This window comes from Plecotus auritus (genome assembly GCF_963455305.1).
Source record: "Plecotus auritus genome assembly, chromosome: 8".
NCBI lineage: Eukaryota > Metazoa > Chordata > Mammalia > Chiroptera > Vespertilionidae > Plecotus > Plecotus auritus.
This window is the reverse complement of record NC_137782.1, coordinates 60,104,102-60,127,170: the sequence shown is the minus strand read 5'-3', so window position 1 is coordinate 60,127,170 and position 23,069 is coordinate 60,104,102. Positions and strand designations below refer to the sequence as shown.

The window sequence follows — 23,069 nt, the reverse complement described above, 5'->3', positions numbered from 1 at the left end:
CCCAACGATAAGCTGCAAAATGAAATGAAATCTGAGAGCTACAACTGTCCAGAGAAGGGGCTTGATGAGGACAGTTAAGGACCTGGACTGTCCGACGTCCTCTTTGCTCTAGGGTCAGGGGGAGGCTGGACAGCCCAGGTTCTGTTGCTTTGGTGAGCCATCTAGTCCCTCTGCTTTCCTGCCCCTTGTAAATTTTCTTAAAATGCGTTTTTTTTCTTGATGCTACTGGTTGTTTCTACCTTGTGGGTGGGGCTGGGGACTGGTTAGCAGGGTGGGGGAGGGTTTTGAATGGGACTCAACTAGCAGGGGAGGAAGATGTGCTGGAATTCCCAAACTTGGGCACAGACTACATCAGACCCCAGAGGAAGTTTAGGATCTTTGGAGCCCTGGCCTTGCTCTCAACTGGTCTATCCTTGAACTAGAGGTTGCAGGCAGGGCCATGGCACTGGGAGGAGGTATATGACTTCTTAGAGCTGAGAGGAAGGAACAAGGTAAGAGGTGGGACCTTGAATGTGCCTCTGTATCCCTGTTCTCCCCTCACTCAGTATAGTCTTGCCTGTGGGGTGCGCAGTTAGGCTGAGCTGCCTTGGGATTCTAGGTGCTACAACCTTGGTTCCCCTTTTGGCCTCTGGGCTTTGGCATCGTCCAAGGAGATGTCATCAGTCAGGCTGATGTAGGAGCTGAGGGCCTCCCGGAGTCCCTCACTGATGAGAGACGCCTCCCCTGTGGCAGGTGCTTCAGAGAACAGGAGGGAGCTATGGAGAGTGGAAAAGAGCTGGGTCAAGGAGCCGTCTTCCCTGCATTCACCACACAGTTCACCGTTTTTAATTCACTCCTGCTAAAAAAAATTCACAGTGGCTCTCTGTTTCCTATCAGATCAAACCAGAGCTTGACTTCTTCACTCAGGACTGGTACTCTTTGTTCTACCTTATCTTATCTGACTTTCCTCCCATTTTGGCCACCTTCATGTCCAAACTGCCCATTTCATGCCCACTTTATCCGCCCTGCCATTGCCCCTTACCCACCTGCTGAGCCTAGGCTGGCCTCTAAGAGCTCAATCAATGCTCACTGGTCCCCCAGTAACCCTGAAGTTTTCAGGTTCATTCTGGGTTTTGGGTTCCCGGGGGTAAAGCCTAACTCTCCCTTGTTCAGCCTTCATGTCCCAGGGTTCCTCTCACCTGTCCAGCTCTTTCCAATTGAGGGGTGCCCTCTGCACAGTCACAGGTAAAGGTATGTCCTTGCCAGGGACTGGGCCAGCTCTCCGCAGGGCACAGGGCTTCTTGAGGAGGCAGCAGATGTCATCCGCCAGCTCTGAGGAAGAGACCTAGACCCTTGACATGGGTGACACCAGCTCTGCTTTCCTCCCAACAACCCCTACCCTCACCCGACAGCTTACACACTTGGCAGATTGGGGCATGGTCTAAAAAGAATTACAGCGCAAGAGTCCCAAGTGGTTCGTCTCCTAGAGGCTGAGATGCAATCAAAAGTCATTCTGGGCTAGGTTCTGGGAGACTTAATTTACTGTGGTTCTGGGTAAGTTGATGGACCTCTTTGAGTCCAGTTTCTGACTAGGAAAGCACTTCAGGAAGAAAACTAAGGCATGCTCAGTATCCATCGCATGAACAACCTTCCAGCAAACCCCTGATCAGTTTTCCCAGTTTTATTCCCTCTACATCCTCCAGTGCCTGTTACTGCAACAGGCACCAGAAAATGCTAAGAATCAACTTGAATTCCACAATACAACAGATCTGGGCCTAGTTCCTGTAGAGACAACTGTGCTTCCTGCTGGAGCTTTGACTCAGAACTACAGCAGTGGATGAGTTAGTGGCCTGCACTCACACACGGGATAAAGATAGGACTGCCTTGCCTGGCTGGTGTGGCTCAGTGGTTGAGCGTTGGCCTATCAACCAGGAGGTCATGGTTTGATTCCAGGTCATGGCATATGCCCAGGGTGTGGGCTTGATCCCCAGTGTGGAGCATGCAGGAAGCAGCCGATCAATGATTCTCATTATTGATTTTTCTATTGCTCTCTCCCTCTCTTTCCCTTTCTCAAATCAATAAAAATATGTTTTTTTTAAAAAAGATACAGCCGCCAGCCTGTGTTTCTTGGCACAGGGACTGGCATGAGGGTAGGGGAGGCTCTTCTTCCATCTGTCTGGATATTTTTTAGCAGGTAAAGTATCTAAGGATTCTCTGACCCCTAAAAGTCACATCCCAGTCTACTCTCATGGAAGCAAGGAAAGGCCATACCAGAGTAATGGTCCACTAGGGCCTGGAGTGAGGGGAAAGTGAAGCGCGGCGAGATGTACAGCCAGCCGTTGTCAAGGTGTTGGATCCTGTAGTGTCTGATCCGGTCCCAGGATGCAGGGCGGCTGAGGCGGACTGACAAGGAGTAACAGCCTGAGGAGGAAAGAGTCCAAGGTGGGACTGAGGTCCTGCTGGGACCTGGCTCTGGCCCACGTTGGCAGGAAGAAGAGATGAGGTGGCCACAGTGAATAGTCCTGGGTCCAGGCAGAAGAAAGAGGCAGAAAAGGACAAAGTCTTGTTCTCTTAGTCATAAATGACAATACATAATAGATAGGGCTCTTGTGAAATGAGATCATGGATCATTAAACCTGGTACAGTTTAAATGAGCATTAAGTGTTGGCTGTTAAGAAGACTCAAGTGGGCAGAAGAGTTAGAATGTGAAAATGTGTCAGTAGATGTCAGCAAGGACATGGAGAAAGAGGAACCTCTTACCCTGCTGGTGAAAAGATGAATTAGTACAAGCCACTTTGGAAGCAGTTGACATTAACGGGTTGAGCTGACCATGCACCTACCTCACAACCCAGCAGTTCCATCCCAACATGTTACCTTAGAAATGCACGAGCAATATTCATAGCATTGTTTGGAAAAGCCCCAAATTGTGAACAGCCCATAGGCACTCAGTAGAATGGTGGATTATATAATGTAAGACTATAGAGCAGTAAAAGTTAATAACCACTATACATTTAAGCACAGATAAACCTTAAAAATAATGAGCTGAAGCAGGAAGTCACAGAAGCATACATTCAGCATGATTCTATTTATATAAAGGTCAAAGGCAGTCAAGACTACTACACAGAGATACGTGTATGGCAAAGCTATGAATAAAACAACAATGATTAACAGTGAAGCATGCAAGGGGCTTCTAAGGGATTGTACAATTTCTTAAGCTGGTAATTGGACACCTGGATGTTGGTTTTCTCATTAGTCTTTAACTTATATATGTACATTATATACATGGATGTAACAGAATTTTTCCATTTTTGTTTTTTTAATTTTTAAAATCGACTTTATTGATGTCTAACATATAAAATGCACGTGTTTAAAGTGCACAGTTTGATAGGTCTCAACAGAAATTTTAATTTAAAAAACTGTCTAAGCAAAGAAAGCATATGTTTGAAAAATGAATATAAAAAAAAACACTGTAAAATCATTATACTACGCAGATCTCTAGTAGTTTTTCATCAGATGGGGATGTATATGAGATAACTTTATAACTGTAAAGTGGGGTTCATTTCTTAAATCAACACTTCATCAAAGACAAATGGAAAGAGGATGCTTAGTGAAATAATAATCTGTTATTACTATCACTTAGTGATCTAAAGCTATCTGTAGCTTTCATTTATTGAGTATCTACTATATGCTTTATATGGATTATCTCATGTAATTCTTATAACTACCCTATGAGGTAAGTACAATTATTCCCTCTTTACAGATGAGAAAACTATGTCACAGACAACCTGGAAGAAGAGGCAGTAACCCTGTCACTTAATCTTTTCCTGTGGAATGCTAACAAAAGGTGGGAACGAATCCCAAACAATAGGTACTATAAGTTCTAGGAAGTGTTTATTTTAAGGAAGTATTAAATGCTCCAATTAAAAGGCAGAGATTTTCAAACTGGATTTTGAAAAAGCAAGATCCAACTGTATGATAAAAATACTTTCAATGTTAAAACCCAGGCTAAAAGTAAAAAAATGTATCATGCAAACATTAATCACAGGAAAGCTGGAGTGGTAATATTAATATCAGACAAAGTAGAATTCAAGATCAAGAAGATTACCAGAGATATGAGGGACATATCAAGAAGACATAAAAATCCTGAATTTATATGCACCCAATTGCAGAGATTCAAAATATATAAAACAAAACTGACAGAATGGACAGAAAAAAAATAGACATCCATAATTATAATTGGAGATTTCAAACATTCCTCTTTGAGTACTTAATAGGACAGAAAATCAATAGGAATATAGAAGACTTGAACAATACAATAGACTAATTTGACTTAATTAACATAGAACACTGCACTTATCAACAATATACATTTTCTTTCAAGTTCAGATGGAATATTGAGATATACTAGACTGGGCCATAAAAACAAATTTTAAAAGATTGAAATAATTAAAGGTATGTTTGCTGACCACAACAGAATTAAATTATAAATTATAATAAAAAGACATCTAGACAATTCCCAAATACTTGGAAATAACCCAGGTATCAAAAGAAGAAATCACAACCAAAATTAGAAAGTATTTTTAATTAAATAAAAACAACTTGTGAGTTCAGCTAAGTCAGTACTTAAGGATACATTTCTAGTTTAAATGTTTACATTGGAAGAAAGGTATAAATAAAATACAATAAGCTTCCACCTTAAGAAGCTATAAAAATAAGTAGAACCAATAACTATGGAAGAAATTGAAGCAGTCATCAAAAAGCTTCCAGCAAACAAAAGCCCAGGGCCAGGCGGCTTCACAGGGGAGTTATACCAAACATTCAAGGAAGAACTAAAACCTATCCCCCTAAGACTATTCCAAAAAATTCAAGAGGAAGGAACACATCCAAGCTCATTCTATGAAGCCAGCATCACCCTAATACCAAAACCAGATAAAAGCAACACAATGAAAGAGAATTACAGGCCAATATCCCTCATGAACATAGATGCCAAAATAGCAAATCGGATCTAGTAGTACATCAGAAAGATCATACACCATGACCAAGTAGGATTTATCCCGGGGATGCAAGGATGGTACAATATCTGCAAATCAATAAACGTGATACATCACATAAACAAATTGATAGATAAAAATCACATAGTCATATCAATTGACGCAGAAAAAACATTTGACAAAATCCAACACCCTTTCTTGATAAAAACTCTCAGCAAGGTTGGAATAGAAGGATCATACTTCAACATAATAAAAGCCATATATGACAAACCCACAGCCAACATCACACTCAATGGGCAAAAACTAAAATCATTTCCCCTAAGAACAGGAACAAGACAGGGATGCCCACTCTCACCACTCCTGTTCGACATAGTACTGGAAGTATTAGCCATTGCAATCCAGACAAGAAGAAATAAAAGGCATCCAAATTGGAAAAGAAGTAAGACTGTCCTTATTCGCAGATGACATGATACTGTACATAGAAAACCCTAAAGACTCCATCAAAAAAATTATTAGACTGCCAAAACCGGTTTGGCTCAGTGGATAGAGCGTCAGCCTGCGGACTGAAAGGTCCCAGGTTCGATTCCGGTCAAGGGCATGTAACTTGGTTGCGGGCACATCCCCATAGGAGGTGTGCAAGAGGCAGCTGATCGATGTTTCTCTCTCATCGATGTTTCTGACTATCTATCCCTCTTCCTTCCTCTCTGTAAAAAATCAATAAAATATATTTTAAAAAAAAATATTAGACTTAATAAATTAATTCGGCAATGTAGCAGGATACAAAATTAACGCCAAGAAATCTATGGCATTTCTATACACCAATAATGAACTTACAGAAAGAGAGACTAAAAAAGCAACCCCATTTACCATCACATCAAGAAAATTAAGATACCTAGGAATAAACTTAACTAAGGAGGTAAAAGACCTATACACAGAAAACTACAAGACACTGAAAAAAGAGATAGAGGAAGACATAAACAGATGGAAGAACATACCATGTTCATGGATTGGTAGAATCAACATCATTAAAATGTCCATATTACCCAAAGCAATCTATAGATTCAATGCAATCCCCATTAAAATACCAATGGCGTATTTCACAGACCTAGAACAAACTCTCCAAAAATTCATCTGGAATAAAAAAAGACCCCGAATAGCTGCAGCAATCCTGAGAAAGAAGAACAAAGTAGGTGGGATCTCAAGCTGTATTACAAAGCCACTGTTCTCAAAACAGCCTGGTACTGGCACAAGAACAGACTTATAGACCAATGGAATAGAATAGAGAACCCAGAAATTGACCCAAGCCACTATGCCCAATTAATATTTGACAAAGGAGGCATGAACATACAATGGAGTCAAGACAGTCTCTTCAATAAATGGTGTTGGGAAAATTGGATAGATACAGGCAAAAAAATGAAACTAGACCACCAACTTACACCATACACAAAAATAAACTCAAAACGGATAAAGGACTTAAACATAAGACGGGAAACCATAAAAATACTAGAGGAATCCACAAGCAGCAAAATATCAGACATATGCTGAAGCAATTTCTTCACTGATACTGCTCCTAGGGCAATGGAAACTAAAGAGAAAATAAACAAATGGGACTACATCAAAATAAAAAGCTTTTTCACAGCAAAAGAATTCATAACTGTAATTTTGCAGACCATCAGAAAACAGAGATATTTACATTATGATTCATAACAGTAGCAAAATTACAGTTATGAAGTAGCAACAAAAATAATTTTATGTTTGGGGGTCACCACAACATGAGGAACTGTATTAAAGGGTTGCGGCATTAGAAAGATTGAGAACCACTGCTCTAAAGGAAGATTTCTTTGCCTTCCAGTTTCTAGAAGCCACCCGTATTCCTTATATCCTGGCCCTTTTCTCCACCTTCAAAGCCAGCCGTCGTCAATCTCTCTCAACTTCTCAGCCTCCTGCCTCCCCCTTGTAAAGACCCTTGTGCTTTCATTGGGTTTATCTGGATAACCCATGATAATTTCCCCATCTCGAAATCCTTAGCTTAATTACATCTACAAACTTCCTTTTTGCAGTGTTAGGTAACATATTCACAGGTTCAGGGATTAGGAACTGGACATCTTTGGGGGCTATTATTCTGCTCAACTGGACATAGAGCATCTGAAAATTCTATAATGATTCTAAAAGAAGAATTATAAAAAAAAGAATTCTAGAAGACTTCTAGAAGAATATGACAAAGACTGAACTTTTCCTTCTAAGATTGGTGTGAACTGCAAGAAGGAAGCTTTATTTGATATGAACCCCAAGAAGAAATATTTGCTGAAATGGACTCCCCCTGGTCAATCAAGGGCTCATCTATATATATAAAAGCCTAAGTGACCCTTAAGACTGGACGACCAGCCGGTAGCTATGACATGCACTGACCACCAGGGGGCAGACACTCAACCTCCCGCGGTCCCTCCCCCTTGGCTGGCTGGCCCAGATCAGGACTAGGCGAGACAGCCCCAATGGCCCCAATCACTGGGCAGGCCCAGGACCCAACCTGTGCATGAATTCGTGCACTGGGCCTCTAGTATTTTATAAATAAGAGCATAAGGGCCATTTGCCGACAGGGGCTCCTCACTTACTCGGTAAACTGGGAAGAACCTCAGCCTGAACTCTCAGTTTCCCACACTATGCCTGCTTATTTACACAGAATCAACCACTGCAGAGAACCCCTGGTTTTGTCTTTTAACCAATGGACTGAAACCTGCCCTGTCCAATCAGAATTGCACAATTAGCCCTAGCTGGTTTGGCTCAGTGGACAGAGTGTCAGCCAAACTGAAGGATCCTGGGTTTGATTCTGATCAAGGGCATGTACCTTGGTTGCAGGCTCCATCCCTGGTGGTGGTCTGGGAGTGCATGCAGAGGCAACCAATTGATGTGGCTCTCCCACATTGATGTTTTTCTCTGTCTCTACCTCTCTCTTTCACTCTCTCTAAAAAATCAATGGGAAAATATCCTAGGGTGAGGATTAATAATAAACAAACAAACAAATAAAAAGAATTACACAGCCCTGACCGGTTTGGCTCAGTGGATAGAGCGTCAGCCTGCGGACTGAAAGGTCCCAGGTTCGATTCCGGTCAAGGGCATGTACCTGGGTTGCAGGCACTTCCCCAGTAGGAGGTGTGCAGGAGGCAGCTGATCGATGTTTCTCTCTCATCGATGTTTCTAACTCTCTATCCCTCTCCCTTCTTCTCTGTAAAAAAATCAATAAAATATATTAAAAAAAAAAAAGAATTACACAATTATATCCTCCTTTGCATCTATACCAACCAATAAGAACTGTCCTATAATGATTATTCAACATTCAAAACACACAATACTGACCAATCAGAACTGCATAATTCAGACCATTCAGAACTGTATGAATTTGGAAACCTAATTTGCATAACATTAGACCAATTGGGAACTTTCTCAATAAAAGGTGGCCTCCTCTTTGTCTGGGTAGAGTGAACTTTCAGTTTCCACTGGAGCCTGCATTTCTCTGGTTTGCAAACTGTTTCACCTGAACAAAGTCTCTCCTTTCCTGCACTTTTCTGGATATTTTTGATGACATTGGGAATATAGCAAAAATGTTCTCACCACTTCATTCATATTAGAGGTCCTAGTCGTAATATAAGGCAAGAAAAAGAAATAAAAGACATATGGATTGGAAAATAAATAAACTGTATTTATAGACATGGTGATCATATAGAAAATCCTAAGGAATCTACAAAAAAGCTACTAGAACTAGTAAGTGAATTTAGCAAGGATACAGGATACAAAGAGAAGTGTGGAGTAGGATCCCGGCTTCCTTTTCCTTGTTCTCTACATGATTCTAGAAGCTCTTTCACCTCTGTCCTTTTAGGAATAGTCTCTTCTGGAGCTATGCTGTGACCCTGAAAAACCCTGTATTTGGAAAGGGCTAAATATCTGAAAATAGGTTCCAGAGGCCAACCAACCCACATAAACTAAACGCCCAAGTCCCTACATCCTCTGCATGCTTCTTCAGCAGCCCCACTCTGGCCACTATCACCACAGTTACTAGAACCAGAAAGGTATAATAAGCAAGCTCTGTCAAACCCATGTGAGGCTTTCAACACCATTGTGGGGACAGGTCACCTACCAAGGTCATCTGTATGTGGCCTCTGTGCCTGTTATCCCATTGTTCCTTTTCACTGCATGTTTCAGCCAGTCCCAAATGCCTACTGCTCTCTCCCAGTCCCAGAACATCTCCTTTTTAACTCAGACTCCCTGGTTTAAATTGCACACACTTTACAGCACATTATTTGACCTCTCAGATCTGTTGCTTCATCTGTAAAGAGTGATAATAATTGTCCAGTCTGACCAGATCACCATGAGGATGCAGGTGATGAAGCAGGTAAGGCATTTAGCATGTCTGGCACGTAGCAAACACCCAAAAACCCTTACCAGGCCCCTGGCCCTTTGCTTACACTGTTCCTTCTATATGTAACACCTGAGTAACCCCATCCTTCCCTTTACAACTCAGTTCTGCTCAGACAACTCCTCCAGAATGCCTCTGCCTAAGAGAAGCCCCAGCTCTAGGCCTGCCCAGGCACAAGTGCTTTGTGGCACCAAGCGTCCTGCTCTGCCATCATCTGTCCCTCAACCCTACCCCTCACCTGCCCCAACACACATAACCAACTGTGAGCCTCCCAAGGGATGGTTCTGATTTATCTTCCCACCATCTTCCCATCTCAGAAAACAGCAGCATTATTATTTTAAAAAAATATATTTTATTGATTTTTTAGAGAGGAAGGGAGAGGGATAGAGAGGTAGAAACACTGATGAGAAACATCGATTCAGCTGCCTCCTGCACACTCCCCACTGGGGATGTGCCCGCAACCAAGGTACATGCCCTTGACCGGAATCAAACCTGGCCAATGCTCTATCCACTGAGCCAAACTGGTTAGGGCACAGCAGCATTATTTACCCATTACTAAGCTACTAACCCTGGAGTCATCCTTGACTGCTGCCATTCTTTCAAACCTCACATGCAGCCCGACAGAAAACCCTAATGACTACATTGAGATCACATCCAGAATCTGACCACTTCTCACCCAGATGGAGCCTGCAGTGGCTTCCCATTTCTACCTTACCCCCTGCCAAATCCTCTCTTCACAGCAGTCGAGGGATCAGGTTATGTCACTCTCCTACTCAGAACCCTCCCTGTCACACTTAAATCCAAAGTCCTCACCCTGGGAACACTCCAGAAGGCTTAGCCAATGTCACACCCTGGCCTGCAGAGACCTCTGTGGTCAAGCACCATGTTCTCCCAGGTGTTCTAATGACAATGCCAGGAGTGGGGAGGGTGGAGGTTGGGATGGTTCACAGTGGTGAGAGGGGTCAGATTAGGAGCTGTGTGGGGGACGTAGACCTAGCAGGATCCTCCTGAACTTCCTCGGCTGAGGTCTCTGAGAAGCCTTGAGGAGGATGCTGAACCTTGGACTCTCCACTGCCTGAGCCTGAGGGCAGAAACCATGAGTTAACAGCCCTGACTCCCAGGAGATGCTAACTGACAGAATGGACAGAGGTGAGCCCCTCAGTAGCAGGAAGCATGTCTTGCTAATCAATCACCTTTACAGTGTCCAACACAGAACAGACACATAGTAGGACAGCAGGAAGACAAGGGGGTGATACTATTGGGGCCTGGCCCTGACTTCTGGAACAGTCCTATGATCTCCACAAAGTCTTCAGTGCTCCTTCACAGACCAAAGTTTTGGGCCTGACTTGGGCCCTGCCATGGCTTTCCCCTGGCCTAGAACACAATCAGGTATGCCAGAAGGAGTCTAGAGAAAGGAAGGGGGGATTTCTTTCATCTCTGACACCTCTATTATAGAGAAAGGGCAAATAGCAATATTAAAATATTTCTTCTAATTAATTCCCTTTTAATGTGCATGAATTTTGTGCACCGGGCCACTAGTATAAACATAAAACACACAATCTCTTATTACTTAAATCTGGGTTGCCTAGATTATACGTGTATTTTCAAACTTAAAAGAACATAAGAAGAATTGGGGCGGGGGAGGGTGGTGAAGGGAGCAGATTTTGATCTCGGTGCCCAATAGTCTGATTCAGTAGGTCTGAGGTGGGGCTCAAGAGTCTGCACTGTCAAGAAGCTCCCCTGACAGTTCCTGTACACTCAAGTCTGAGAAGCACTGCTCTAGGATGTCACTCGGGCCCCTAAAGCTGTGGTGTCAAACATTTTTTGACCACAAACGACAGTATGAAATTTTACACTATGACCCAGTACACAAACAAAAGTTTGATGAAGCAATATTTTCCCCAACCCCAGTGATACACTCTTAAGTTTTCTGCTATATTTCATTTCACTCACTGGTCCAGATCCACTACATCAGTGGATTACAGGGCCCTGGATTTTGACCCTGGCTGCACATCAGAATCACCTGGGGGCAAAGCAATAAATAAAAAAGACATGTATCCATATATTCATTGCAGCATTATTTACAATAGCCAAGATATGGAAGCAACCTAAGTGCCCACGAATAAATGAGTAAATAAAGAAGAAGTGGTACATATATACAATGAAATAAGACTCAGCCATAAAAAATTTATAAAAGAATGAAATCTTGCCACTTGCAACAACATGGATAGACCTAGAGGATATTGTGCTGAGTGAAATAAGTCAGATAAAGACAAATGCAATATGAGGAATCCAAAAAACAAATAAACAGCACACCAGAAGGGAAAAAAAGTTATCTGGAGAGTTTTTACATATTCCAGGGCCCAGGCCATACCCTTGAACAATTAAATCAGAAACTCTGGGGGTGGGTGCAGGAATCAGATGATTTCAAAGTGCAACCAAGGTCTAGGTCAGCGGTTTTTAAAGTGTGGTCCCCAGGCCAGCAACAGCAGCCTCATCATCTGCGAATTTGTTGGAGAGGCAAATTCTCAGGCCTTGCCCGGGACCGTCTGAATCAGCGCTGGGTGTGGGGGCCAGTTTTTTGTTCTAATAAGCCCACCAGATGATTCTGAGGCCCACCCAGTTTGAGACCCTCAATAACAACAGAACTAAACTGATTTCTTGGCCTACAAGACCCATGGTCTCCAGTTTGACAAACTGTCCAAAAGGAAGCCCAGATGAGGGATTACAAGGTAATACCAGGGAAGCCTTTGCCTTTCTTGCAGAGTTGGCAAGCCTCTTCCTTTTCTGATACTGAGAGCCGCATCCTGATCTACCCCGTGGTGTTGGCCGTGGGGAAGCTCAGAGTCCAGTCTAAGCTCAACCCCAGTCACAATGTGGATCCTTACCTGCTTTCTCCTGTATTTCTCAGATATTTCCCTGGTATATGTGCCTTCTTAGGAAAGGGGCAGAGTGACCATAAGGGGTGGTCAGGGTTGAACGAGGCCAGAGAAGGGTGGGCACGGGAGCTGAGCACAAAGCACTTCCTGTGGCTTTCAGTGCTCACTGAGGCCCTGTCTATGAGCCCCTGACCCAAGTCAACACCATCGCTGTGGTTTCCTGTTTGCAGCTGCTGCACTCGGACCCAGCCCCACCCCACCACCCCCAGGAGGGAGATTGAGGAGATAACAAAGGACCCTGACAGCCCATCATAGTTGTTTCTAATTAGGGCAAGAACAGGAGGCTGGTCCTCACTTCTGAATATCTCCTCCCTATCCCACCCACCACTGTGCTTGTAGTTCTACCATATTGTCAATGTGGGCCTTTCCTGGGTGTCTAAAGTGAGATAAACTCTGGCTGGGTTTGAATCCCAGCTCTGCACTTCTTAGCTGTGTCTCCCCAGGCAAATTGTTTCTCTCCTCTAAGCCTCAGTTTCCTCTCTGTAAAATGGGTACAACAGCAGAACAACCCCCACAGGAGTGTTTGAGGGCACTGAAAGGGCCTAAGCACAAACGTGGCTGCTGCCACTCCTTCAGCGTCCCTCTCTGCCTCTGCTGTAAGGGACTCGGGTCAGCAGCTCAGAGGGAGGAAGGGGCATCAGAGACAGACTCCATCAACTTCATGTTTTGTTTGCAAAGGCCCTGTACCTGAGGTGGGAGAAGTCTCATATGAATGTGCAATGTGACATGTCCCTATGCCTCCTTAGGCCTCTTTCCCCATCTGAACAGCAGAGAAAGGAAGGTCATGAGATGGCTTCCAGTGGGTTTTCTGGCTCTGACTGGCTGGTGCCCCAAAGCACGGAGACTTTGTTAACTTGTGAACTTTTTGCTAAGAGATAGGATCATGTCTGGTGTCTTGGGGAGGTCAGGGAAGGATATCCTGTTGGATCCCTACTGAGGGCTGCTTACACCCTGTTAGAAATGCAGGTTAGTGCTCAATGGTAATGGGCTCTCATGGCAGCCAGTCAGCTAGACTGCCTGACTCCAGCCCTTTGCACTTCACCTCTGACCTCTGCCCCCAAGTCAAGCCCCAGTAGGGCTTACCCACCTCTCCTGGTCTGGCTCTCCCGAATGAGGAAGGCCCCTCCAGGGTTTCCAGGCAGCAACAGCAATTCCTCAGCTTTCTCCCGGCTCAGGCCCTCATACAGCCACCTGGGGAAGAAGCAGACAGGGGTCAGCCTGGGGGTGGGTGGCCCCCCAGCTTTGTCCTCCTGGTCCTGGCTCCAGGGGTCTCTGAGGACAACCTCCTGGGGTCAGCCCCAGCCTTTTCTGCCTGGAGATCTCATTCCCAAGAGCCCAGGGAGCTGGGAGCAAGTTGGGAGATCCTGGCCTCTCTTCTACCACAGCCCAGCCTCTACCACCACTATGCTACTCACCTGTCCAAGAAATCGCCCATTGCATTTTGTTTGTTTTAAAATTTTAGTAAATATTTTATTTGGGCATTTTAAAGATTAACTTTGTAGCCAAAGGTACGCAGGCGAACCTTTTTTCATTATCACAGAAATATAACTCGCAACGAAGCTGATTTGTGGACAGACAGGCTGGAACTCAAATGTTCAAGATGCCTAAAAATTTTGGAAAATATCATGCAGCCCACTGGTCACCATACGTGCCTCTCAAAGCACAGCCCTTCTACCACCCTGCTCCCCGATGCCTCTCTCCATGCTGGGATTTTGATTACTCTGATCCCATATTTTTCTTCCTCTTTTCCCTTAATCCCTCACCTATATATCTATATGAACTTAATTGTAGTGGGAAGTTCAGGGTGGTTCTGCAGGAATTTTCTGGTCCTAGGCCATCAGCCTCCTAAGTCCCCAGGGTCATGCCCTGTGACCCCAGGCAAAGCCTACAGAAGCTGATTGGATGGAAATGCTGTCTCCGTGTCATTTTGTGAAATTCCACAGTCAAAGCCAGAGTCAGGGTTGAGATGATTCCAAGTAAATTAGAGAAGCTTTGTCTCACTAGGTGCCGGCAGCAAACATAGACTCGTTTATAGTAAATAAAACAAGTCATTCTGGTTGACTTATAAAAACTGTCATGTCTTATGAAAACAGGATGTAAAGGAAGGAGTGGCAAGGGAAGGGCACTTCTAGAGAGAGTCAGTGTCCCATGGCTTACCCTTCGTGCCATGCTGTGGATGTAAAACCTCCAACCAGAAGGCCCAGACATGAGAAAACACATGGCAAGGTGGGTTCACCTGGCTTGCAGACAACTCTGAGAGCTGGCCCTGTGCGGTGTCCACATGTGCCAGGATCCCTGTGTGACTCTCATCAGAGCCAGACACACCCTGAGCCCCAGAACACGACGGCCATGCAGTGCTGCAGCCCTGCTTTCGCCAGGAGCTGAAGAGTGGAGGTCACAGCTTGCACTTGCGCAGGGACACGTTCCTGGCCCGGTGCTGTTCAGGGAGGTCTCACCCAAAGGCACTGCACTGCCTTCCTCTCTCCAGGCACAGAATTGGTTCTGGAGTCAGTTCCTTTTGTCACTCCCTTTTGGCAGAGAGATGGCAGTGCTCTGTGGAGACCCTGTGTCCCGTGTCTGGCCCTCCCTCAGAGGCCCTTGTTTTCTTGCCTCAGGACATTTATTCAGGCTGCTCCATCTCCTGCAAGTCCCCCTTAGCATTCTCTACTAGTACCACCACACTGCCTGCAAACCACCTCCTCTGGGCTCCTGAGGGCAGAGCCTGGGCCTGATTCTCCCCCGTCCCCAGCTTTGCTCAGCATAGGACTGGACATAAAGGACTACGCTTGTGGGAAGTGAAAGCAAGAAGGTCCCCTAAAGCAGGGCCTGGAGTGGAAACTCACCCATGGGAGATTTTGGCCACATGGATGCTAGGGACGCTGTACTCTCTGCCTGAGCCCTCTGATAGCACCGTCCACCAGTCTCCGTCTCTGCAGAGAGAAAGGAGGGAGATCCCTCTCAGAAGGCTCTTGGAACGGCTCATGTGAGATTTACAAGGCCCTTCCAGGCTGGATCCCACCTGAGTTTCCCTTGCACCAACTAATCCAGGTACCCCCTGGGCAGTAGATGGCATGATTCAGGGCCCCTGAATGGCCTGCCCACCCAATGCTTCTCCCTGTAGGTGTGTCATGCTGCCTGAAATCCCAACATAGGGCCACACGGGAGCTCGGCACCAAAGGCCATGCATGCTCTTTTCTCCTGGGGGGAGTGGCCCTTCCTCCCATCAGTGCATCTTCAGGTATCAGGGGGAGGGAGCAGATCATCCCACACAATGCCCTTGGAATGACTTACTCAGAGATGATGGTCAGTGGCTCCCCCAGTCTCAGTGACAGCTCTGCCTGCTCTCCTACTGGGAAACTGCCCAGGGCCACGGCTGTGGCCTTTCTCCTCTCTGGATGGAGGGACAGAGATGGTTACCCTCTTGGCCAGCCCTGTCTCCAGATGTGAGATCTAGGAGTCTGGGATCCCACCATCAACCCTCACACAGGCATCCTGGGCTGGTTCCTATATGTCTGTGGTGACCCCAGATAGGAGCTCCTCTGAGCCTGGGGTGTTTTCTTTCTCTGAACTGTCCGCAGCACAGGGCCTGGACATCCCATGGTGCAGGGAAATTCCTGATGCCTGAATAAACAATGCAAGCAAGTCTTGTGGAGGGCATCCTACAATAAGGGTCAAACCAGGTTCCCGGGGAGGGCCCCTCCCCCTTCTGGAACCCTGGCCATGCACCTCTAGGAACTGCTAAGCTGCATATGTTGTCCCCTGGATTGCTCCTCTCCACCTGGCTGACTCACCTGCACCCTTCACTCCCGCCTGAAATGTCCCTTCCTTAGGGAAGACTTCCCTGACAAACCTCTTAGCAGACACTCTTGGTCAGAGTCTCTAAATCACATTGTTGCCAAAATCTAACACAATTGTAACTGATTATTGGTTAAGCACCCATCTCTGGGACTTGGTTGTCCCTGAAGGCAGGGACTGTGGTCTCGTCTACTACTGTGAACCCTGGTTGTGCGTGCACAAGGCCTGGCACAAAAGCCTTAGCTTTTGGATGGATGTAAGTCTGATGCATAGATAACTCACGGAACGGGTTGCCCAAAAGCCATGTTTCTGCTGTGAGCAGAACTAGACCTACCGAGAGAGGCCTGTCCTTTTCCTGGAGACCCTGGCAGAGGAGGGAACACGGCCCTGAAGGCAGGACACCTGCATGGGGGCCGGGAGATCCAACCCCGCCCGCGCCCCCTCCCCCCCACCCCCCAGCAGCCTGGGCATGACTCAGAGCAGCCCTGGGGCTAGATTCAGAGGAAATGAGGTGGAGGTAGGTCTGTGTGGTTTCCAGGTCTCTTCCTTAGAGGCCTGCTGGGCCCCAGGCTCTCTGTGCAGACTGGGTGGCTACAGGGCCTAGGGCTTTGGGACTCAATGGCTGGAGAGGCTGGTATTAGGGAGATGAGGATATTGGGGGCAGGGGCTGAGGAGAGGGAAGGAAGCCCCAGACATTGTAAGGGAGTTTTCAGACTCAGACAGATCCTGCCTCAACACTCATATGCAGACATTTGGTTCTGCTGTCTCCTAGTTCTGTTTAAGTGTGTTTTCCATGTCCTTCCTCCTAAAGGTGCCACTTGGTCTAGAGTAATCCTGTTATCTGTGATGGTTAACTTTATGTCTCAATGTGGCTAGCCCACAATCCCCAGATATTTGGTCAAACACCAGTCTAGATGTTCCTATAGAAGCATTTTTTATATGAGATTAACAGTTTAAATCAGTAGACTCTGAATAAAACAGATTACCCTCCATAATGGGCATGGCTCTTCCAGTCACTTGAAGATGTTAAGAAAAACAGACTGAGGTTCATTGAGGAAGAGGGAATTCTGCCTCCAGACTCAACTCTGGAATTCTGCAGCATCAGCTCTTCCCTGGGTCACCAGCCTGCCGGCCTGCCCTACAAATTTGAGACTTGCCAGCCCCCACAATTGCATGAGCCAATTTCTTAAAATAAATTCTCTCTGTGTCTACACACACACATACACACACACCAACACCTTATTGGTTCTGTTTCTCTGCAGAACTCTGATGAATACATTATCAAAACCCCAAATCAGGATGTGTCTTGAGAAAGGATTTGTGGGCTATTTTGGGAAACAAGAAACAAACTAAGGGCAGTAGCTTTGATATAAAAATATTAGAATTTATTTTGATTGTCTAATTGTCCTAAAAAGTAGCATTTTTATTCAGGACTACCTTAGAAAATAACAGCTATAGGTTCAACATGTTCATTGTATATGCCAATTTTTTTCCAATTGTCAAGCTCTAATTTCGCTTCAAGTATTTCACAGCACCTCTCAGGATAAGAGGAGAGGCTTTCACTGTCTAGTAGAATTTTATAGATAGAAATGATGATGGAAATGTTCTATAATTTTGCTGTCCAATTAAGGTAGCCAGTAGCTATAGATGGCTTTGAGCATTTAAAATGCAGCTAGTGTGACTTGAGGAGCCGAATATTTAATTTTATTTCATTTAAATTAATGTTAACTTAAATTTAAATAGCTTCACATAATTAGAGAATATTGTAACGGACAGTGCAGCTATGGAGAGCTGCAGAAGTGGGATTGGTCTTAGAGTTGCCAGCTCAGTCTCCAAATAAATTGGTTGAGGAGGAAGGAAGCCTTGGGAAATGCCTGGAGGACTATCCCCCAGCCTGGTTAGCACCTGTCACTCTCTTAGATGTTCTCCTGTACCTGGTTGTTTAATGTTGACTGCAAAAATGTAAGCTCTACAAGAGCAGGGCCCTGCCTGTATGGCTCACGGGGAGGGCCTGGTATACAGCAGGCACTCAATGACACTTGAAGCTGTTTGGAGTGGCTGGTCAGGAAGGCCCTGTGCAGCCTGCTGGTGCCTGGGAAAGACCTGGCTGTTCTGGGCCCCGTAGCTTACCTGGTTGCATGGGTACAGGGCCCTGGTCTTGGATGGAGGGACTTGAGCTTGGGCTTGTCAGGGTTTTCCCTCTGCTGGGCTGACTTCCCATTGCTCTTCAGAGAAGAACTCTCAGAAGCACATCATGGAGAGAAATCTGAAAGAGATGCTGTGATGGGACAGAACTGTGGCTCCAGGCCTGGTGCGGCCCCCTCCCTCCCTGGCTCTGTCCTACAACCTTGCTGATGCCTGCAAATAATCTCCCTCCCATCAGGACCAGGCTCCGGATTGTGAAGGTCTCTTCAAAGTGGACCCGTTTTCTCCCATCTTTACTGTGCTGCAGCCATGCTGTTCTGTTTCTGGGCCTTTGTGTGTGTGGTGCACCCTCCCATTGGCTGCAATACCCTATTTCCCCTTCAGGGCTGTCTTAATCCCACCCTATCCCAGGAAGCTTTCTCTGAATTCCCCCAGCCCTTGCAGTTGATTCAGATGGCCCACTCAGAACCATTTCCTGACCTAGGATCATATTTTGGGTGACAGGGGACAATGATAGGTCAGAGTTCACTCTAGGCATACCAGAACCCATGGCTAGGGTTAGAAGTGGACAAGGGGGTCCTAGCCAGTTTGGCTCATTGGATAGCGTGTCGGCCTGCGGACCAAAGGGTCCCAGGTTCAATTCCGGTCAAGGGCATGTACCTTGGTTGCAGGCTCCTCCCTGGTCTGGGGCCCTGGTTGGGGTGCGCGCGGGAGGCAACCAATTGATGTGTTTCTCTCACATCGATATGTCTCGGTCTTTCCTTCTCCCTTCCACTCTCTCTAAAAGATCAGTGGAAAATATCCTCGAGTGAGGATTAACAACAACAAAAAAGTGGACAAGGGGGATCTGGTGTCACAGCAAGCTAAGGTGAAGTAAACTGGGCAAAGTAAGATGACTAAGAGACTGTATGACACAGTGATGACTTGCAAGGCTTTGGAAGACTGGTGTGCCATTTCCTCTCTGCCTCCATTTCCTCATCTGAAAAATGGGGATAACAATACTTAACATACGGGTCCTAGAGATAAACATGTGAAAAGCCTGCTTTTCCTTTACTGTGCCTTGAATGTCACTTCACCAGAGCCTTCCCTTTTCTGTCTTGGCTCCCTGTTGTGTTCATTCCTGTTTTATTCATTTATTAAAGCTTTTGTTTATTTAATACTAGAGGCCCGGTGCACTGGGGGTGGGGGTGCGGGGTCCCTCAGCCTGGCCTGTGCCCTCCCTCGGTCCAGGACCCCTCGCTCCTTACTGTCGGCCTGCTTGCTGCTCCCTACAGCTCGGCTCACTGCTCCTTAGTGCTGCCTCGGAGGCTCCTGCCACCACCGCTGCACTCCCCAGCCATGAGCCCGGCTTCTGGCTGAGCGGCGCTTCACCCTGTGCGAGTGCACTGACCACCAGGGGGCAGCTCGTGCATTGAACGTCTGCCCCCTGGTGGTCAGTTCATAGCAACCAGTCATTCCACCGTTTGGTCGATTTGCATATTAGGGTTTTATTATATAGGATGCCATTATGCTACAGCTTAATGAAGATGGGACCTCTCCTTATTTGCCTGTTTTTTCAGCATTTTGTGAGGCCCTTGGCCCATAGAAGGTGGTTAGTACATATGAACTAGATGGATGAATGTAATTATTAGTTCTTTGGACAGGTGTCTTAAAAAAAAAAACTGATGGGAGAGGGAGAAGGAGAGGGAGGGGGAGAGGGAGAGGGAGAGGGAGAGGGAGGGGGAGAGGGAGGGGAGGGGGTGGGAAAGGAGGGGGAGGAGGAGGGAGAGGGAAAGGAAAGGGAGGGGGAGGGGGAGGGAAGGAGAGGGAGGAGAGAGAGGAGGAGAGGGAGAGGGAGAAGGAGAAGGAAGGGGAGGGGGAGGGAGAGGGAGGGAAAAGGAGAGGGAGAGGGAGGAGAGAGAGAAGGGGAGGGAGAGGGAGGGGAGGGAGAGGGAGGAGAGAGAGAAGGAGAGGGAGGGGGAGAGAGAGAGGGAGAGGGAAAGGGAGGTGGAGGTGGAGAGGGAGGGAGAGAGAGGGAGGAGAGACTTGTTCCACCCATTTATGCATTCATTGGTTGATGCTTGTATGTTCCCTGACGGGATGGAACCTGCAACCTTGGCTTATTGGGATGAGGCTCTACCAGGGGTCCTCAAACTTTTTAAACAGGGGGCCAGTTCACTGTCCCTCAGACCGTTGGAGGGCCGGACTATAGTTTTTAAAAAAAACTATGAACAAATTCGTATGCGCACTGCGGGCCCAGGACGAGTCGGCTGCTAAGCAGGACAGGCAGCGGCACCCGGCGGGCCGGATAAATGTCCTCGGCGGGCCGCATGTGGCCCGCGGACCGTAGTTTGAGGACGCCTGCTAGTAACCAAATGAGCTAGCTGACCAGGGCTGGTCAGCTGCCTTATCCTTAAAGTGATTTAAATTCCCAGGTTTCCAGGGTAATGCTGATTTTTCTAAACACTATTTTAAAGTGTTTCAGGGAGGTGGTTTCATTCCTTTCAGCAGAGATGCATAATTACACTAGTTTGTGATATAGCAGGCTCAGTCCTTACCCTTGAATCTTAACACCAAGCCCGGGTGAGGACAGGTGTCTGTCACCATCATGGACTGACTTCTATGGCCTCACAGGCCAGTCCTGTCTGGAGTAAAATCCTTGCAACTACATGTGCAAGGGAAGTGCCCTCGGTTCTGCCGTCTTGTGTCATCACCAGGGGCTAACAGTGCCTGTTTCTGCTGCCTCCCCCTGGGGTTTCAGGATTCATGGGACAGGCGCTCTTTAATACAAAACAGGCCCCATTAGGAAGTGGCTCCTGCTGACTTTGGGCTTCTGAAGCCTTGGTAGCCTAGATGGTGCTGCTGCCTCCTCAGGTCTCCGACTCCCTCGCTGCTAAGGCGCCCCTTCAGGTCAGGTTTTCAACATTCCTGCCGCTCCCCAGCCTTTCCCCTTGAGTATGAGGTGTGGGCTCTATGCTTTACTGTGCAGAAAACCCCAGGGGAGATCTTTCCTAGGTGGCACGAGGGATTAATGCAGGCCAACCAGGCTGGAGCTGTGTGACCTCAGAAAGAGCATGCGACCTTTCCGTCTCATCTGTGAATTAGGGATAACGCCGAGTCCACAGGGCTATGGGGGAGTCGAGGAGCCTGGCACAGAATGGGTGCTCAGTAAAGGTTAGTTTCCTTTCCCCTCCTTCAGCAAGAAAAGTCACCACAGTCACCAACTGCGCTAAACCCAGAAACTTCTTCCCGCAGCAGGTGGAGCTGGGGGATGGGCCGAAGGAAGTGGAAGTGCACTCAGACTGGAAGCCCCCAGCACCCTCTGCTAGCTCCCTTCACCTGGTGGGGCCAGGAAGCCTCCTGGGAGGCAAAATGAAGACCATGGGGTGGGCAGGCCTAGGAGGAGAGGGGTTGGCCAAAACTTTTAAAACAGAGGAATTAATAATATAAGCATTTGAGTAACTTACTGTGTGTCAGGGGACCTGGGCCAGTGGGTGGAAGGAGGCAGTAAAAAGCAGCTGAGATCAGCACAATGCCCACAATTGTTTTTATATCATCTCACCTGATCCTTTGAGAGGTCTGCATTTGAATCCCACTCAGATACAAGAACCAGGACCCACAGAGCCCGACCTCATGCTCAGTCACACAGCTGGTCAGTGCAGAGCGAGGTCTGCCATTCCTGCCTTGGTGTTTTTGTGCTTCCGAGGGTAATTTCTCAGTGGCGGAGTAAGAGTGGTGAATTTGGATTGAGCTCCCTCTTTCAGCTGAGAAATATCACCCTTTTGAGAGGAACTGACGGTACTAGAGTTGAAAGTGTCTTCAGAGATTATAATCCCGACTTCTCTCATTCACTGAAGTTGGAAAGCTGGGGCCCAGAGTGGGTCCCGAAGTCACACAGCAAGTTGGTAATTGAGATGGGACCAGATGAGGCATGCAGACAAGCTGGAGGGCACAATGTAATTCTCCAGAGGACAAAGGTGTAGGAGGGGGGCCTCGGTTTCTTCAGAACCCTTAGAAACCACCCTTACCCTAAGTAGAGACCTCCTTCTCGAGCTTTCCCCCAACTATAAAGCCCATTCCCAGTCTCTGAGGGGCCCATCCTTCCCCAGAGGCCCAAGGCCATCGGAAAACAAAACAAGCATACTTACTGTTTTCCTGTCACCAGAGGCTTCGAATGGGGGCTCAGCTGAGACACATGCTTTGGCTGGAGAGGTTAGGGCTTTGGGGGGTCCTTCTGGAAGCCTGTCAACATCCTTAGTCCTAGGACATCCAGGACCCTCTTGGCCGGGGAGAATTTTCAGGGAGAGGCCCTCGATATGGCTTTTGGTAGCTTGGTTTCTGCCTGTGGTTGGTTACCTGGGATGGGACAGGAGCCTGGACTGGGTGAGCCTCCCAAGCACAGGTGGGCCAGAGAAGGAGGCCCAGAGCTCTCTGAGCCTGTGACAGAGTCCTCGGGGCTCCTGGCTCACATCTGCAGACTCTGTGGTTCTCACAACCACCCATTTCCTCTGACGGCATCACAGACCATCAAAGAGCCACCTTCCCCAAGTTCCTGTTTCCTGGGCAGAAGCGGCTGCCTTGTCATGATCCTGGAGGGAGAGGTTTTTTTCTGTCTTTACAGCTTGGTCTTGCCCAAGGAACACAAAACGGAGGCAAATGAGCAGGAGTTTCCAGGTTTACCCGATTATAATATTCACCTGAGGGGCTTGTTAGTCTCAGAATCCTGGGATCCTCCCACATTTGAATGCAAGTCACCAGAGGAGCAGCCTAGGACTCTGAATTTTAAACAGGTTAAGAGATCCCTGTGACTGGCAAGTCCGGGAAGCACTG

At 46.9% G+C, this 23,069-nt stretch overlaps 1 protein-coding gene across 1 annotated transcript; it reads right to left on the bottom strand.

Annotated features, from left to right (window-relative positions):
• Positions 1-218: 218 nt before the first annotated feature.
• SLA2 (Src like adaptor 2) lies at positions 219-22,721 on the bottom strand. Its single transcript, XM_080684083.1, has 8 exons — positions 22,388-22,721; positions 18,246-18,381; positions 15,612-15,711; positions 15,164-15,250; positions 13,408-13,511; positions 2,251-2,400; positions 1,179-1,311; positions 219-755 (listed from the first exon to the last, which is right to left on the bottom strand). Exons 2-8 carry the CDS (start codon positions 18,334-18,336, stop codon positions 602-604), a joined length of 819 nt encoding a protein of 272 aa, XP_080540209.1. The 5' UTR covers positions 18,337-18,381; positions 22,388-22,721; the 3' UTR covers positions 219-601.
• Between the last annotated feature and the right edge of the window lie 348 nt (positions 22,722-23,069).

What these genes read in the sequence shown, in the direction of transcription:
- SLA2 (XM_080684083.1), bottom strand. Translation starts at nt 18,336, where the DNA reads ATGGGAAGTCAGCCCAGCAGAGGGAAAACCCTGACAAGCCCAAGCTCA. An exon ending in CCCTGTACCCATGCAACCAG is followed by an intron (nt 15,712 to 18,245) that starts GTAAGCTACGGG and finishes CCCTCCATCCAG; the next exon opens with AGAGGAGAAAGGCCACAGCC. An exon ending in CCACTGACCATCATCTCTGA is followed by an intron (nt 15,251 to 15,611) that starts GTAAGTCATTCC and finishes TTCTCTCTGCAG; the next exon opens with AGACGGAGACTGGTGGACGG.